The sequence below is a fragment of the Chenopodium quinoa genome, unplaced genomic scaffold (assembly GCF_001683475.1).
Source record: "Chenopodium quinoa cultivar QQ74 unplaced genomic scaffold, ASM168347v1, whole genome shotgun sequence".
Lineage (NCBI taxonomy): Eukaryota > Viridiplantae > Streptophyta > Magnoliopsida > Caryophyllales > Amaranthaceae > Chenopodium > Chenopodium quinoa.
The window spans coordinates 5,565,573-5,583,525 of NW_018743850.1; the positions used below are offsets into that span (position 1 = coordinate 5,565,573).

Below are 17,953 nucleotides of genomic sequence, written 5' to 3' on the forward strand. Positions count from 1 at the left end.
ATATGATATTAGATTTGCGGGTACGATACATCCATCCTCCGACAACAAGGCTTATAAATTAGTAACTGAGGTCGGTGGGTAAAAAAAGGATTATCTAAAAGACATGTTATTTGAGAGAACGGGTCTCTTTGATTGAATAGTACTAATAACCTGCATAAAATATAAAAGATAATAACTAAGAGACCTGTTTTGTAAATAAGCAGTCTTTTTGGATTTAACACAAAAAAAAAGGCGGTCTGATTCATGGTTTGTGCTAACTACCTAACAGCTAACTAAGAGATCAGGTATGAGAGATGATACACATAAACCGATACACATAAATTTGGTTTATGTAGGGTAGATAGATATAAACTTCCAATGAGAAGTTGCCATATCAATGCTAGCCAAAAAAAATAAAAAATAAAAAGGAAAAATTTGTGGGGGGGGGGGGGTAGGAATTAATTGAGTTTAGGCGCCCAAATGCAAGCAGTTGTGGGAGTTTTTAATGAGGCGCCAAACATGCATTTAATGCACTCTTATCCCTCCAACCTCTTTGCAATTAAAAAACAACATGCTTTAATGCATACTAAATTACTAATCCCATCAACTGTTGTTATTTGCAAACTATAATATAGGTTGAATACTAGTACTATTTAAATATATACTGTTACTAAATTAATTTCAAACCTACAAATGTTTGTTATTCATGTAATATTTAAATATAATAGCAATAGACAAGTTTTCATTACTGCATTTGTAATTAATATTACGGAAAATTCACCATGTTAACAAATCGATATATAGTTTTAATAATTATAGTATGCACCATTGTTATCTGCAAACTATAATAGAGGTTGAGAATACTATTGCAATAAATATTGTTACTAATTAAATTGCAAACCTACAGTCATTGGAACCTGTTTTGTTACTCAAATACTTGATTTTTTTAATTTATTGTTTTAATTTAAAATTTAATTATGATATAATGGACTTCAAACGTTTGATGGACTTTAAAAGTGAAATTAGTTTAAGTCTCGTGCCATGCACGATTTTACTAAATTTTATAGTGAATTATATTGCAACAATTATACCAAAAACGTAAATAAAATAGCTAGAATTTCAATTTATACTCATGCCAAAGACATCAAGATTATTGATGCAAAAGACTTAACAAATCAAATAAAATGAAAGAAGTTTATGGATTATGAGGTTTTATACTACCCCTTATAAAAAAATATAAATTTTAGATTAGTTACCGTATAATACACACATACATGAATATTCCCTTCGTCCCTAATTTATTTAACATACTTTGTTTGACTCAATGTTTTATGCAAATTTATTTGATTTTATTTTATTTTCTGATAATTAATAACCATTTTTTTCAGAGTTATTGAGTTTTTAGGGATTTTTACATAATATATGAGTAGTATATATAAATTTTTATTTATATAATAACATTTGTTTAATTAATTTTTTTATAGGTTATTATTGCAAAAATTATGATGTTGATGTAGAGAAGGAAAAATTGTATTCACGACAAATTATATATTTTTTATTGATTAGTTAAGATTGTGTACGTATTATATTATTATAGTTTTCTTAGTTGAAAATACTTTTGCCCAGTAGAAAATTAAAGAATATACATTTATATATGTTATTAAAATATTTTCTTCTCTAATTGAAATAGACTATATTGCCAAAATAATAAAGTTGGAGGAAAAAAAAAAAGATGATTATACATAGTCCTTGGCCAAATATACTACTCTAATTATATAATACCTTAAATATGGAAATTAAATATTATTGTTATTGAGGTTTGACCAAAATAAAAATCAAGAAAAGAAAGAAAAAAAAAGGCGGGAAAATATTTAATCAGGAGACGACACATGTCTTTCTTGATTGGCCTTTAGTATATAGTCATAGATTATGCTCCTTAATTTAATTTAGTTAATTGTTTATTATAAGACACTACAATTAATCTTGTAACATACAACTATTAACTCTCGATCAATTATTTTACCAATATTAAGAATATATAAAAATAAATATTTACAAAGTAAGAATAACTCTTCAAATGCTAAATGTTTGCTTCAAAAATCCAATATTAATGACAAGACTTGAGTTGAAGCGTTAAACTAAAGTAGTGAATGGTTAAAATCAAATAGTGGAGGGTTAAAAAAATTTAATTTGGAATACAACAAATAGTTATATATGCAAATTAAATAATTTTTTTAAAATATATTAATAATAAAACTGTACTTAAAATTTTGAAATCTTTGTTTATATCTTGTAAGTAGATTTCTAACTACTCTTCATTTTATTATTATTTTTTCTACATTTTCGTTAGCATTACTTGGTCACATTCGTTAATATTAAATTTAAACATAAGATTTCACATGAGAAAAATATTTTCAAACAGAGGATTTATAATATTAACTCATGATCAATTGTGAAATTTTTATAAAAGTATAATTATGTTTCTTAGTATTAACATTAGATAATTGTTTATTAGAATATTGTATAATTATTAATCTTGTAATATACAAATACTGAATCTTGATCAATTACTTTACAAAAAAAATGATTTTTTGCAAAAATAAATATTTAAAAAATAAGGAGTAACTTTTCAAATACTCAATTTTTGCTACACTTACCCAACACAAATTAGTTTGGAGGGATTAAATGAATTAGTGAAGGGTTAAAATCAAATAGTAGGGGGTTAAAATAAATAACATTTGGAATATATAAAGTAGTTATCGGTTACTAATAAATATAGCGTTATGTGAAACAAAAGTTTCAAATAACATATTTATACTTCCTCCGTTATATACTAGTTGCAACTTTGGAATTTTTAATTTCTCACCAATAATACCCTAAAGTTGCAACTAATCTACGTTTTATTATCCTTTTACCTTGTACGAAGATCTATAACTAATCTACGTTTTATTATCCTTTTCACATCAACTTATAAGGAGATTAGTAACTAGAATCAATAAATAAACCATTGATCCAATATTGCTTGCAGTTGTAATATGATTTTATTTCTTAATATTAGATAATCAGTTATTTATTCCAAGGCACAAAAATTATTAAACTTGTAGTGTACACATACTAACTATCGATCACTTGTTATTTTTAAAATGAAATGATGTTCTTTTATAATAATACAACTACTAAATCTCAATTAATTGTTCTACAAAAAAGTGAAATTAAGCTACTTAATATTAATATTAGATAATAATTGATTATTAATATTGTAATATACAAATACAAACAGTAGATAATTTGTTTTAGCATATAGTGAGATTATGCAAAAATAATCAGTTACAAAATATAATAGTGAAGGGTTAAAATAAAATAGTGGAGGGTTATAATAAAATAATTTTGGATTACAAATAATAGTTATCGGTTACTAATAAATATATAATTTTTTCAAAAAGAATATAAAATGCAAAATAAGTAAAAGTTTTAAAAATACTAATAATAATACTTAAAATTTTCGAAACAATGTTTACATCTTGTAAGGACATTTTCAACTAGCATTACTAGTTATGTTTTCATGGCTTAATATTAATATTAATATTAGATAACTAATTATTTTAAGGCACACCATTTATTAATCTTGTAATATAAAATAAAATAGAAACTCTCGATCAATTGTTGTTTTTTAAAAGGAAAATTATGCTTCTTAATATTGAGATATTTAACAACTAAATCTCAATATATAACATGTTTTATCAAAAAGTAAAATTATGTTCCGTATATTTATATTAGATAATTGACTATTATAAGGACAAATAGCACCTCTCGATCAATTGTTATTTTTTAAAAAGTGAAATTATGCTCCTTAATATTATTACTACTACAAACATGTCTTAGAACTTACAATTGTTAATTGCATCAATAACCAAATGTGCGGGATATTCACCATGTTAACATCTTCATACTTTATATTTTTATAGTATACACCGCCATTATTTAAAAACTATAATACAGGTTTTGAATACTAATTAAATAATTGTTGTTCCCGTAATATCGTTAATGAATACTATTTAAATAACTATTGTTACTAAATAAATTAGAAACTTACAATCGTTACAACCCGTTTAATTTTTAAGATACCTGATCTTTTTTTCCCTTTGTTTTAGTTTCAATTTCAATTATCAATTTATTGACTCCGACTGTTTCATGGATAGGAAACCTTGATGTTTGGTGCTAAAAATGAATATTAATTTCTTATTTATATGTCATCGTCATAATTCAAGGAGTTTAGTCCATTATGAATAATCCAATGCCTAACATTTGTTACTGGTCAATAATCTAACTTGAAGAAATTTATACTTTGATGTTTTGAATATTGGAAAACTGTTCTTCAAAAAAAAAATGGAAAAATTAAAGAACATTGGAAATAACGAATTTCAATTCACATAATATAGTACAATTAGATTGAACAACTACATGGTTGGGGTGAAAATATAACATTATTTGTCTTCAAAACAGTTTAATAATTTGAAAAATCAATACAATGAAGCTAATGTATTTCATGGTATCAACAGTCTAAGGTACGTCTTCTCTGTTTTCCGTTGCGCCCTAGCGTTTTCTGTCCATCCTTTCTTCCGTTCTTTCTTCTCTTCTTTCTCTATTTTTCGGCAGCCATCATGTCGAACAATAAATCCTCGTTCCATCCGGCTCTTGCCGTATCAAACATCAAAAATCATATTTCCATCACCCTTAAGATGGAAAGTATTCAATACTCTACATGGCAGAACTTTTTAAGATTCACGCACGTTCTAATCGGGTTCTTGACCATATCATTCCCCCTGCTCAAGGCAAGGAGAAGGAGATGGCTCCTCCAACCTAGGCTGAGAAGGAGCTTTGGTCGACTCTCGATGCCACGGTTTTATCGTGGATTTATGCTACTATCTCCAATGACCTCTTGCACACCATCATTGAACCCGATGCGACGGCAATGGAAGCATGGAATAGATTGCGTGATATATTTCAAGATAATCAACATTCCCGTGCCGTTACGCTTGAGCAAGATTTTTCCACTACTTCAATGGAGGATTTTCCCAATGCTTCTACGTATTGTCAACGCCTCAAATCTCTTGTCAATCAACTCAAGAATGTTGGGCTCCGATGTCGGATAGCCGGATGGTTCTAAAATTGGTTCGGGGTCTTACCAAACTGTACCGTGGTGTGGGTACGTTGATCTGTCAGAGCAATCCTTTTCCCTCTTTCTATCAAGCCTGGTCGATGCTCATCTTGGTAGAGGCCGGGATGGCCAAGGAGGCGACTACTGGTTCTGAGTCTGCAATGGTGGCCGCATCTTATGATGATTCTCTGGTGAATTCTGGGTCTCAGGGAAATTCAAAAGGGAAGAATCAAAAGAAGGGGAAGTCCGGCAACCGAAAAAATTCTGGCGGCATTGCAGGCAGTGCAGGTCGGGGTTCCGAAGGTGACAAGCTGGGTCAGGGCTACAACGGCGGCAGTGTTGGTCGAGCTCCTGGAGGACAGCAAGCTCAACCCCCGTATTAGCAGCCACAAGCTTATGCGGGTTGGGGTTGGATGCCTCAAGGCTGGCCCATTCCTCCTTGTCCTTACCCAACACAAGGATGAGCCAGACCTCATACACAGCAAAGGCAGCCAGGAATTTTGGGCCCTTGCCCACAACAGAATCAGCAGGCCTATGCAACCTCTTCTCTTGGACAGCCTGGTTCGTATGCACCTTCTTATGCTCCCATTGACATAGAGTCGGCTATGCATACTATGACTCTTTCTCAACCGGATCCATCATGGTACATAGACACTGGAGCTACGTCTCATATGACATCCTCTATAGGTGATTTCTCGTCTTATTTTAATTTGAGCAATCATCCTAATAATGGCATTGTTGTTGGTAATGGTCATACTATTCCTATTGTTGGTTAATGGTCATACTAACCTACCCTCCCCAAGTCAAACCCTTTCCTTAAATAATGTCCTTCATGCTCCTAAACTCATAAAAAAATCTTATTTCTGTTCGAAAGTTTACCACTGATAATTCTGTGACAGTTGAGTTTGATCCTTTTGGGTTTTCTGTGAAGGATTTTCAAACGGGGATGCCGATAATGAGATGTGATAGCCGCGGGGATCTGTATCCTATTACCTCCACTCTACACAATCAAGCTTATTCTTCTACCTTTGCCGCCATCTCTCCTTTCTTATCTTAGATGTTCGTTTGGGACACCCGGGGGCTCCTATCTTAGATGTTCTTAGGAAAAATAAAAGCATTTATTGTAATAAACTTTGTAGTTCTAGCATTTGTGGTTCTTGTGTCTCCGGAAAACATATTAAATTACCCTTTGTTTCTTCCTCTTCAAGTACTACTATGCCTTTTGATATTATTCCTAGTGACTTGTGGTCATCTCCTATATTGAGCTCTACGGGCCGTCGTTATTATATTCTTTTATTGGATGATTTTTTCAAATTATTTATGGACCTTTCCTCTAGCCAAAAAATCGGATGTATATGACACTTTTTTGGTTTTTAAGGCTCATATTCTTACCCAATTTGAACGATCTATAAAAAATATTCAATGTGATAAGGGGAGGGAGTTCGATAATGGTCCATTTTTGGAATTTTTGCAAAAAGAATGACTTGTCTTTTCGTCACTCGTGTCCCCACACTTCATCTCAAAATGGGAAAGCCGAACGAAAAATTAGAACTATTAATAATATCACCAGAACTCCTCTTGCTCATGCCTCTCTTCCACCCTCTTTTTGGCATCATGCCTTACAAATCGCAACCTATCTCCTCAATATTCTTCTGAGTAAGTTGTTGGGTAATAAGTCTCCATTAGAGGTTCTTTATCATAGAGCTCCTTCATATTCTCATTTGAGGGTTTTTGGGTGTTTATGCTACCCTCTCTTCCCATCAACAACTATTAATAAGTTGCAACCAAGGTCAACACCTTGTGTATCTTTGGGTTTTCCTCCTAATCATAGTGTTTTGATTTACCCAGCAATAAAATCATAATTTGTCGTCATGTCTTGTTTGATGAGAATGTGTTCCCTTTTGCTAAACTCTATACTCCAACCATTCACTCGTATGACTTCCTTGATGATGGACTTCACCCTGCTGCCATTCACCATTTAACTCAAAATGGTGGTCTGCGCAATCATACCTCACAGCCGGCCCAACCCACATCACTCCCCTCTTCTCCAACAGCTAGCCCAACTGAATTCTCCAACCCATTCTCCACCTGAGTTGGGTCAGCATCAAAATTCTGGGCCATCTTCCCCAGTGAGCCCATTGCCTACTCCTTCCTCACCCGAGCCCATTTCACAACATGACCCAGCACCTACTACTACCAATATTCCTCTCCAAAGGTCATCACTGGTGACTCGTAGTCAAAATGGCATATTCAAGCCTAATAAAAAATTTTGTTGCATGTCGAGGTCACAAAATCTCCTTTACCTCGTACTCCGATCCCGGCTTTATGTGATCCAAATTGGAAAACGGCCATCGATGATGAATATAATGCTCTTATTAAAAATAAGACGTGGGAGTTGGTGCCCCATCCGTCTAATGTGAATGTTATTCGGTTTATGTGGATATTTACTCATAAAGTCAAGTCTAACGGTGTTTTTGAGCGGCATAAAGCGCATCTTGTAGGTGATGGCAAGACACAACAGGTTGGCAATGATTGTGGTGAGACTTTTTTTCCGGTTGTGAAACCGACGACTATTCAAACTGTACTCAGTCTTTCTTTCTAAGGCATGGCCCATCCATCAGTTAGATGTCAAAAATGCTTTTCTTCATGGTGAGCTACAGGAGATAGTTTATATGCATCAACCTTTGGGTTACAGGGATCGTACTCATCCAGATTATGTTTGTCTTTTGCGTAAGTCCTTGTATGGACTTAAGCAGGCACCCTGAGCTTGGTATAAGTGGTTTGCAGATTATGTTTTGTCTATTAGTTTTACTAATAGCAGGTCCGATAATTCCTTATTCATTCACAGGAAGGGGTCCGATATGGCTTACATTTTATTATATGTCGATGACATAATTTTCTCTACTTCTTCCGATACTCTCCGGTGTTCTATTATGTATCTCTTGAGTTCCGAGTTTATTTTCTTGGTATTGCTTTAACTCGTCATAAGGGTGGTATGTTTCTTTCACAACGCAAATATGTCGAGGAAATAATTGATCATGCAGGGATGCCTTCTTGTAAACCCTTCCCTTACTCCGGTTGACACCAAGTCAAAGGTTATTGCTACTTCTAGTGCTACTTTTGGCGATCCCACTCTTTATAGGAGTCTTGCAGGGGCCCTTCAATATCTCACTTTCACGATACCGGATATTTCTTATGCGGTCCAACAAGTTTGCCTGTATATGCATCATCCGAGAGTTGATCACGAGAATGCTCTAAAGCAGATAATACGGTATGTGCAAGGTACTTTGGATCACGGGCTTCATTTATACCCGTCATCTTTTTCTACTCTTGTTTCTTAAACTAATGCAGATTGGGATGGGTGCCCCGACACGAGGCGATCTGCATCGGGTTATTGTGTCTTTTTAGGGGCAATCTGGTCTCGGTCTAGTGCTGAGACAACCCACTTTGTCTCGTTCTGGTGCAGAGGCCGAGTATCGTGGGGTGGCTAATGTTATCTCTGAGTCGTATTGGTTTCGTAATCTTCTCTTAGAGTTACATTGTTCGATTAAGAAGGCTACACTTGTTTACTGTGACAATGTAAGTGCTATTTATATATATAACATCCCCTTTTTCCAGTTTTGAACATAGCATTCATACAAATCAAAAAAATTCACATACTAGATCTATAACACGAAGATATATAACAGATAATTAAAAATTATTGTATAACAAAACATTGCTTATCTTAAAAACAGACAAATTTTCAAGCAAAAGATGAAGAACAATTTTTATAGAAAATCTACAGGAACGTAAAGAACATAAGAAGATAGAGAAGAGAGCACAAATCGAACTGCTTAGAATCGAAATTTGAACCTGAATTTTTTTTTGCCAAAACTAATAAGCGGAGAATTAGTCGTGAAACATGATAAACATTATATAAAATAAAATAAAAAAAAATATAGAAAAAATCTTTAAAAAAAATTGAATTTAAGAACATGAAGAACAAGAAGAACATTAGAAGAGAGGAGAGAGAAAAACTAGACCAAAAAAAAAATCAGCCAAAAAAAAAGAGAGGAGAGAAGATGAGGTGGTTGGGAAATTGGGTACATTAATTATGCATAGAAAATACAAATCAGGTTTGAATTTGGCTTGAAAGTTTGGTTTGAATTTTGAATGAAATGTTAAAATATAGTATTTTTGGGCCCCAAAACAAACACCTATGAAGCAATGCCATGTCAGCAGTTTATAAATGGTCCACATAAACCAGGTTTATGTGTAGCTTTTGCCGATCAGGTATAGGGGTGAAACTAATGCAGTTTAAAACCGAACCAAACCGCAAACCGAACCGAATTAGAAATGTGGTGTGGTTTTTTTTTTTTTCTAATGTGGGTCGATGCGATTTGAGGAATCCCCAAACCGAATTAATATGGTTTGTTTTCGGTTTTAAGATTTGAAAAACCAAAAACCGAAATCCAAACCGAATTATGGCCCATATCCAAATTACAGCCTAGCCCAATATTAATTTCTACCCTACATATATAAAGCCAAAAAATATAAAACTTGTGTTTTTTAATGTCCTAGAATGTCAACCAATGTGGGCGATGTTGGAGTGAATGACCAGTTAGATGGAGCAAAAAGGAAGAGAATGAAAAATTTCGGTGTGGTTCGGTTTTCTTTTGAAAAATCGAATTTAAAACGGTGTGATTTGGTTCGGTTTCAATAGTAATATGGTGCAATGTAGTTTGAAAAATCCCCAAAACCAAATCAATGTGATTTGGTTCCGATTTGGGCTATAAACCACACCGCAAACCAAATTTTCACCCCTAATCAGGTATTAGTCTATTAAAAACAGGTAGCCTCTTTATTATCAGTTTTTTTTTTTTTCTTTTTTTTTTTTGGCGAAATAGGGGTACAACTGTACGTCTCTGTGTACCCCCTAGATACGCCAATGACCACAAGCATTTTAAAGTACAACTACACTTGTATCAATTTGAATTACCACCACAAAAATTTACTATCACGACCTCTTAGAAATGCTATTATACCAATTTTACAAAGTGCCAAAATTATGGAGTTGACGGAATCATTTATCTCCCATGTTAGAGGATTAGTGTTTCTCCCATTATCTATAATTCACATTTTTTTTTGTATTACCCTTAACTTTATTTTTTCTGTGTACCTCTTTAATCTCTTGCTTAAAATTGTGTCCATTTAATGAGTTGCGAGTTAAAATAAAAAAACCAAAAAAGCAAGAGTTAAACACAAGTATCGTAAACTGACAAGGGCTTCTGTAGAGGTTTGTACTCAAAACCCGCAGTGTTGATGCACATGTCAAAACTTGAGCGAGCAAGCCAATGTGCTTTGGACTGTTTTGAATTAGCTGGATTTGAGCCATTTCAGGGGTTGGGCCTATTTGTTGATGAGGTGCAGTGAGAAGGCTAAAACAAGGCCAAATGGTTGGGTTTATGTAGCCCGGTAGTCCTAGTTGTGGTGCTTTTTTGTATGGGCTTTCATCGGATGATAACTATGCCACTTTTGTTATTCTTTGTGGTTTAACTCTTTAGTTTTTATTAATTTTAAGGGTTTTATTTTTTATTTTATACGGAGTAACTCTTTTCATTCTAGGTAGATAAGAACTCAAGTGGTTAGAACTTCCCTTTTAGTTCCAGGGGATTGATTATCATCCTGCCATTGTGGCTCTCTAAACACCAAAAAAAAAGTATGATAAGACATTAAGACTACTCTCCATTTGTGAACCAAAATTTTCTTGTTTTCTAGATCGTATATATGATGGATTAGTGTATTATTATTTATTAGTTCGTTGATGAGGATTTAAACGGTGGTTGTCGGTTTTTATAATACGTGTCTCCGACAAGAGCGCAACTTAGTTTGTTGATGAAATACATAGTTTGTGTAGCTTTGATAATTTGAGCAATTTGGAGGTGAATAAGGTTGGGAAATTGTCTTCAAGGGAACAAAATAAGGTCTTTTTTCGAAAGGGCGAGGTTGGTGATTGGGTTAATTATTTCACTCAGGAGATGACCGAGAAAATTGAAGAAATTTGTTTGAACAAATTTCCACATTGTGGTTTGAAGTTATAAATTAGTTTGAATATGCATATGTTGCGGTTTATTATGTCATCCATGTATGTATAATGTACATCATCTATTAATTTTGTAATTCTAGATTATTAAAATTATTATATGATTCATCATCATGAATGTTGTAGTTCTAATTAGTGTTGTTTGAAATGTAACACACATATTTCGGATGTAATATCTAGATAATTAGGCATGTTTTTTACTCCAGTGAGGTTAATAATTAGGATAATTTGATGAGATTTGCATCAAAACTTCCAACTTTGTGGTTTGCCAACGGTTTAATGTCAAGTTTGTCAAGAACGTAGTTAACTAATTATTTTTTCATACCCAATATTGCTGTCTTGGGGCATCATGCCTACTCAGCTACATACACTACAAGATTTTACATGGTACTCACTCCGGTTTTTTTTTAAATGCATCACTTTGATTTTTGCACTATTCACATATGAGGTTGACTTAATTTTTTCACCTCTATAAAATAAATAAATGTTATTATATAATATATCATTAGATTAGTCATAATGTCTAGTTTCATAATATAATTTTGTTATAGTTTTTACTAATAGACAATTAAAAATATTAATGATCAAAGTTGCGTCTCGGCAAATGTGTCGGTCAAACTGATGCAAATAAAAAAACAGAGGGAGTACAAATAAATCATCATTGGGGCCAAGTGTTGGAAGCAGTGATAAGAATTTTTTTTTTATTTATTTATTTTTTTTTTTTTTACGAAAATGCTAAGGAAAGTTAGAGTCTACTACGAGTAGGTTCTAGCTACCTCACTAAGGAGATGATGATTGAGCAATTATAAATATGTTACTCCCTCCATTTCGTATTAATCGCAATATTAGGGCGTTCACAAACTTTAAGAAAACTTATAGGATGCGGTATAAAAGAGGATTTTTATTTATAATCTAAAGTATTGTGGTATGAGAGAGAAATAATAATAATAATAATAATAATAATAATAATAATAATAATAATAATAATAATAATAAAAGAAAAAAAAAAAAAGAAGAGAGAGTAGTATAAGCGGGGTTGGTAGGAAAGAGATAATAAAATATTTGTGAAAGTGGGGGTTAATGGGAAAGACAAATTATAAAATAATGGTAGGTCCTTTCCAAATATAAAAGTGTTGCAAAATATGAAACGGATGTAAAAGGAAAGTGTTGCGATTAATGCGAAACGGAGGGAGTACGTATCAAATGCCAGCTAGCTAGAACTCCTATTAACAATGTACATGGTGATATCTAACCACAATACAACATAATAAACTACTTATGTAGAAGTATGAAATTATGTATTGAAGTAAATATGTGGATGACATAATACAACATACCCAATGCATAGATTCCTCATAGAAATACAAATACAAAAATAATTTAAAAGTTTAAACCACCTTGATGAAATTTTCTTACAAAAAATTCATCAAATTTCTTAATCATATCATGAGTGAAGTAATTAGTCCAATCACCAACTTCACCCTTTCGAAAAAAGATCTTATTATTATGCACCCCTGAAGACAATTTCCCATTCTTGTTTACCTCCAAATTGCTCAAATTATCAAAACTACACAAACCAAGTATTTCTTCAACAACCCCATTATTTTCTCCTCTAAAGATAAAAGGACACCCCCAAAATTCAGCCAATTTTTTCAAATACAACTTAGGTTGTTCTTTTAGCTCTTCATATTTCAAGAAAAGAACCTTGTTAGGATTGTCTAAGCTATACTTCCAATAGCTTAAAACATGATCGGAAAAAGGTCCACAAAAGCTAACACCTCTGCAAAACATGTCAAATGCCTCTTCTAGTGGAAATTTACCACAATTTTGAGGCCTTAACTTGTTTGAAAAGTGCCATAATGAGATGAAGGCATCCTTTGGGTCCCTAGCTATAGGTGCACAACTTTGCAGGTTGTTTCCTTGATGGATAACGGTAACGATTTGACGGGTAAGTGTGTAGAAAATAATCTAGGAGAAGGCAATTCTGTTAGGTTTGGGACTTGGTGATCAACATAAAGCTTAAGCTCTAAGTAAGGTACTAAATCATGAGGGTTGTTTGAGAGAAGTGGGTGCTTATCTCCTCTCGGGGGATTGATTTTTCGGTTTATGACAACGTATGCTAAGGCTTTGAGCCATGTTGTGCCGCATTTAGGTCTAGTGGTGAGGATGATATCGGTGTCACAAGCTTGAAAGTGGCGTTGGCATAAAAGCACACCTTAAAGCATCCTAACATGATACCAAAACCCTTGGTATTGGTAAATATGGGATAGAACCCAATCTTGTTCTTTGGGTAAGGCTTGACATTCTTGGGTTATGTCATCTTCTTGCAAATATTTGGCCAATTTGGGAGATGAAGTTTTAATTTTTGGAGCATGAGAAAGGGTTGATATTAGATTGGCTGCCATGATAAATAATATTGTTGGCCTTGGATAATTGAACACTTAACATAGGGTCAATATATAGAGAAATTTGAGCACTTTGTTTATTTTTATTTTATTTTAAAATTTTGGTGTTATTCAACTTGTTGTGTTAGATCATTTAATTTGTGCAGTTATTGTATTTCCTTCGTTACATATTTTTTGAAAGCATGTATAGTTGTATACTGTTGTATTGAAAATTAGAAAGCGAATCTTAAATTTTTTGAAAGAGCTTGTCAGACCATTATCAGCAGTGAGGAGAAAAAAAACCTCTCAATCTCTCTCTACCCACTTTCTCTCTCTTTTCATCCAATTCCTCTCATGAGAGGTTTTTTTTACTACATCAATGCTTAAAAAAAAAAAAACTCCTCATCACTTTATCCTCCACTATTTACTATACCCCATCATAATACACATCACCTTTTTTATTTTCTCTTCATTTTTTAATAATATTTATACTACATATTTAACTTTCCAATACAATTAAAATGTAATTAAATTCATAAGTTTTTATTTTTAGTTTAGTTAATTACGTTTTAAATTTAATTGAGTGATTAATGAATATAGGATATTTTTTTTGTTTTTGAAAATATGTCAAAATATATGGAAATGGATGTCTATTTATGGAGAAAAAAAAATTATGATCATGGGTAAACTTTTTTTAAAAAAAAATAAAAATTAAATATGATTTATAGCCGTTATAAAATTACTTTTAGCATTTTTTAGTGGGTCCCGTTGCTGCACTATTCATTTCCAGAACTCCTCAAGACTTGAGAGGTTCTTGATCTCCTCATGAGGAGAATTAAAACTCCTCACTAGTGTGAAGCATTTTTTTTTCTTTTTCAACCCTTATTTCTCCTCGTGAGGAGTTTTTCCCTCACTGCTGGGAATGCTCTCAGGGACTTGTTATTCATCGCCCGCAAATCTCTACATAAAGCCCACATTTTATAATTTTTTGACAAATTTGCCCTTTTTATAATTTTAACCGAAGATAAATTTTTCGCACTAAAAAAATGTGGAGCAGCACCGGATCGCCGAGGATCACCGGAGAATCGCCGTCGTCATCGGAAAACGAGGTTCGTAACGCATCGTAAGGACGAAATGGTGGCTGGCGCCTAGCCAAAAGGCCATGCCGTGGTTGTGGCGCCTAGCCAGGACGCCGCCACCGTGGTAACGGCGCCTGGTGGAGAAGCCTCGACCATGGTAGTGGCGCGTGGCCAGGACGCCGGAGCCACGGCCGGGGCGCCTGGCCAGGACGCCGCCACCATGGCGGCGGCGTCCTGACCAGGCGCCCCGGCCGTGGCTCCGGCGTCCTGACTAGGCGCCCTGGCCGTGGCTCCGGCGTCCTGGCCAGGCGCCACTAGGGGAATATATTTTTTTTTTTTTTTTTTTTTTAATTTAATCCCCTTTTTTTTTTTTTTTTTTGGTTTTGTTTTTGTTTTATTTTTTATTTGTTTGTTTGTTTTTATTTTTGTTTGTTTTTCTTTTTCTTTTTTTTTTTTTTATTTTTTAATTTGTTTGTTTATTTATGTTTGATAAATTTGAAATGAAATGTGTGTTATTATTTTGTTTTTTAAATGTATTATGCGTTAAATATAAAAATGATATTTAGAAATTTAAAATTTAGAAATTGCGTTTGTGATAATTTTGTGTTAAGTGTATTAATTTAATCTTAATGTAATTATATTTATACGTTATATGTTATTGTTACAGGATTATGGTGGAGACGGAAATGATTACAGTGGGATTTTTGTACATGATGGCCTGTTCGAAGATGCTCAACAAGCGATTGATTGGGCAAAACAGGTTGCAATTAGATCAGGCTTTTGTTTAGTAGTAGCAACTCATAAATCTCAACGGGATGGTAGAATGGATCGCATTTTGAGATGCGACCGTTATCGCAAAAGAGAAGAACGAGATTTCAGTAAAGCGATTCGGTTTGACTCAAAGCGGAAAGGTTGTGGGTGTCAGTTCCGAGTTAAGGTTCGACAACATCAAAGGCGTGACGGTTGGGAAGTGAAGGGTTACGGCAAATGGGGATATCACAACCATGAGCTGATAGCATACAAAGTGGGGCATCGGCAGTTAAGCGGCCTAAGTCCAGCTGCGAAACTAGTTGTAAAAGAAATGAGTGATGCTCAAGTGCAGCCAATCATCGTCGTCGGTGAATATGCCCGGCACCGGTAAGACATTCGACTTCAATTTCTTTTGTTGACTGTTTGATTAGTTTACTGTTGACTTGTTTATTGTGTTTATTGATGTGTGTAACAGGGAGAATGGACATTGAACATTTTCCATATAAGGACAGGATCCCTAATATCATGATGTCATTCTTGGACGGGTGGAATGATGTCATTGCAGATGGTAACTGCGGATTTCGGGTTGTGGCGGATGTGTTTCAAATGGGTGAAGACAACTACGGTTTAGTGCGGCAGTTGATGTACAGTGAAATCGCATCAAACCGAGATGTGTATGGCCATGTGTACGGCGAGGACTTGGATAGGTCTCTGCAGCGTATCCGGTGGGGAGGGGGACCTTGCGATCAAAATCATTGGTTCGATGCGCCACTTGATCTCTTTGCCGTTGCAAACATCTACAAGTGTGCAGTCATGCATTTCGGCCTTGGTTTACATAGTCGAGCCTATTATCCATGTACAACGGTTCTGCCCTGGTGTTCGCGCGAGACCGTCACCAGACCGGTAAGGGACGTTGCTATTGGATTTCTTGGGCCGTCATACAGACATTTTATCCGATTAGACATGTCACCCGATTTTCCGGTCCCACATATCATACCGAAGTGGTATGAAATTCGTAGAGCAAGCGTGGAGGGTTGGGATGCTTTGTACCATGCTCGCGTGCAACAGTGGAACAATTTAATTGCCATGTAGTTTTTGTTGATGTACACCTACCTTTTACTATGAGGCCTTGTATTGTCAATACTATGTCATTTCTATGTGTTCATTTTCATTTTTAAAAGATAATATTGAATTTTAAAAACTAAGAACAATAATTTCAAATATTACAAACTAAAAAGATAATGTCTAATTTCAAATATCAGTAATCCCTCTGTGACGCCCACTGCCACTGCTCAAGGGTCCGTTCCAGATCGTCAATAACAGCTCTGCCTGATGCACTCGTCATGCAGTCCCTTTCCTCAAAAAGTCGGTGTCCCAACTGCATAATCTTGCCCATCCACTACACAAAACAAAAAACATGAAACGACGTATTATACATATATATATTAAAATAAGAGAACAACAAATAAAAGATGAGACGTACCGCATAAGAGGCAGTGGCAGGTGGCACATCGTCATCATCTGCGTCGTCGATGTCTTTGATCAACCTCGGGTGCGAGTGCCGGATGTACCATTCCATGTAGTGCTGGTCACACATGGCAGTCACCCCACATAAAAAATAAAAATATAAACAACACAATATAAATAAAAACATAAAAAATATAAATATAAACATAAAAAATATAAATATGAACAAAACAATATACCAAAAACAAAATATATAACCAAAAACAAAAAATATAAACAACAAACTAAAAAATGAAAAACATAAACAAAAACAAAAAATCAAAAATGCAAAGAAAAAACCAAAAACAAAAAACTAACAAAACTTAAAAAATTTAAAATTGCAAAAACTTAAAAAAAGAAGAACATCAAAATTTTAAAGAAAATTTATAAAAAAAAAAGGGAACTTATAATTTTTTTACATACAAAAATATAATTCAAAAAAAAAAAAAAAATACATAGGAACATAAAATTAAAAATTAAAACCAGAAACAATTTTTTTTAAAAAAAAAAATAGAACATAAAATTAAAACAAATAAAAAAACAAAATTTAAAAAAAAAAAGATAAAAAAAAAAAAGGGAACATACAATTTAAAAAAAAGAAAAACAAATTTTTAAAAAAAAAAAAAAAAAAATTCGAAAAAAAAATTTAAAATTAAAAAAAAACAAAAAAAAAATTTTAAAAAAAAAAAGAGAAGGAGGCGCCTAGGCAAGACGCCCGTACGGTGGTGGCGGCGCCTAGCCCAGACGCCACTACCACGGCCGTGGCGCCTAGCCTATGCGCCGCCGCCGTGGTAGTGGCGTCTGGGCTAGGCGCCGCCACCACCGTATGGGCGTCTTGCCTAGGCGTTTCCTCCGTGGTGGTGGCGTCTCGCCTTGGCGCCCCACCGTCGCCGGAGGTTTTTTTTTAAAAAAAAAAATTACAAAAATTTAAAAAATTAACTTCTGGCCGGCAAACCGCCTTCCGCCCACCGCCGGTGCCGCCACTTCCTTGCCGGGCCGCCTCGACATAGCT

The 17,953-nt window shown here is 34.0% G+C and overlaps 2 protein-coding genes and 1 pseudogene across 2 annotated transcripts; 2 read left to right on the top strand and 1 right to left on the bottom strand.

The window, feature by feature from the left end:
* The first annotated feature begins 5,121 nt into the window (after positions 1–5,121).
* On the top strand, positions 5,122–6,194 carry LOC110685710. The gene is made up of 3 exons (XM_021862234.1): positions 5,122–5,513; positions 5,607–5,904; positions 6,012–6,194. The coding sequence occupies exons 1-3, from the start codon at positions 5,122–5,124 to the stop codon at positions 6,192–6,194; spliced, it is 873 nt and encodes a 290-aa protein (XP_021717926.1).
* A 6,339-nt stretch (positions 6,195–12,533) lies between these two features.
* On the bottom strand, positions 12,534–14,485 carry LOC110685643 (annotated as a pseudogene).
* A 1,304-nt stretch (positions 14,486–15,789) lies between these two features.
* On the top strand, positions 15,790–16,604 carry LOC110686078. Its single transcript, XM_021862663.1, has 2 exons — positions 15,790–15,822; positions 15,911–16,604. The coding sequence occupies exons 1-2, from the start codon at positions 15,810–15,812 to the stop codon at positions 16,525–16,527; spliced, it is 630 nt and encodes a 209-aa protein (XP_021718355.1). The 5' UTR covers positions 15,790–15,809; the 3' UTR covers positions 16,528–16,604.
* The last annotated feature ends 1,349 nt before the right edge of the window (positions 16,605–17,953 follow it).

Excerpts from the sequence above, each read along its gene's own strand:
- LOC110685710 (XM_021862234.1), top strand. The coding sequence starts at position 5,122 with ATGTCGGATAGCCGGATGGTTCTAAAATTGGTTCGGGGTCTTACCAAA. Across the intron at positions 5,514-5,606 it reads GGACAGCAAGCTCAACCCCC|ACCTCATACACAGCAAAGGC; the intron begins GTATTAGCAGCC and ends AGGATGAGCCAG. Across the intron at positions 5,905-6,011 it reads ATGGTCATACTATTCCTATT|TTTACCACTGATAATTCTGT; the intron begins GTTGGTTAATGG and ends TCTGTTCGAAAG.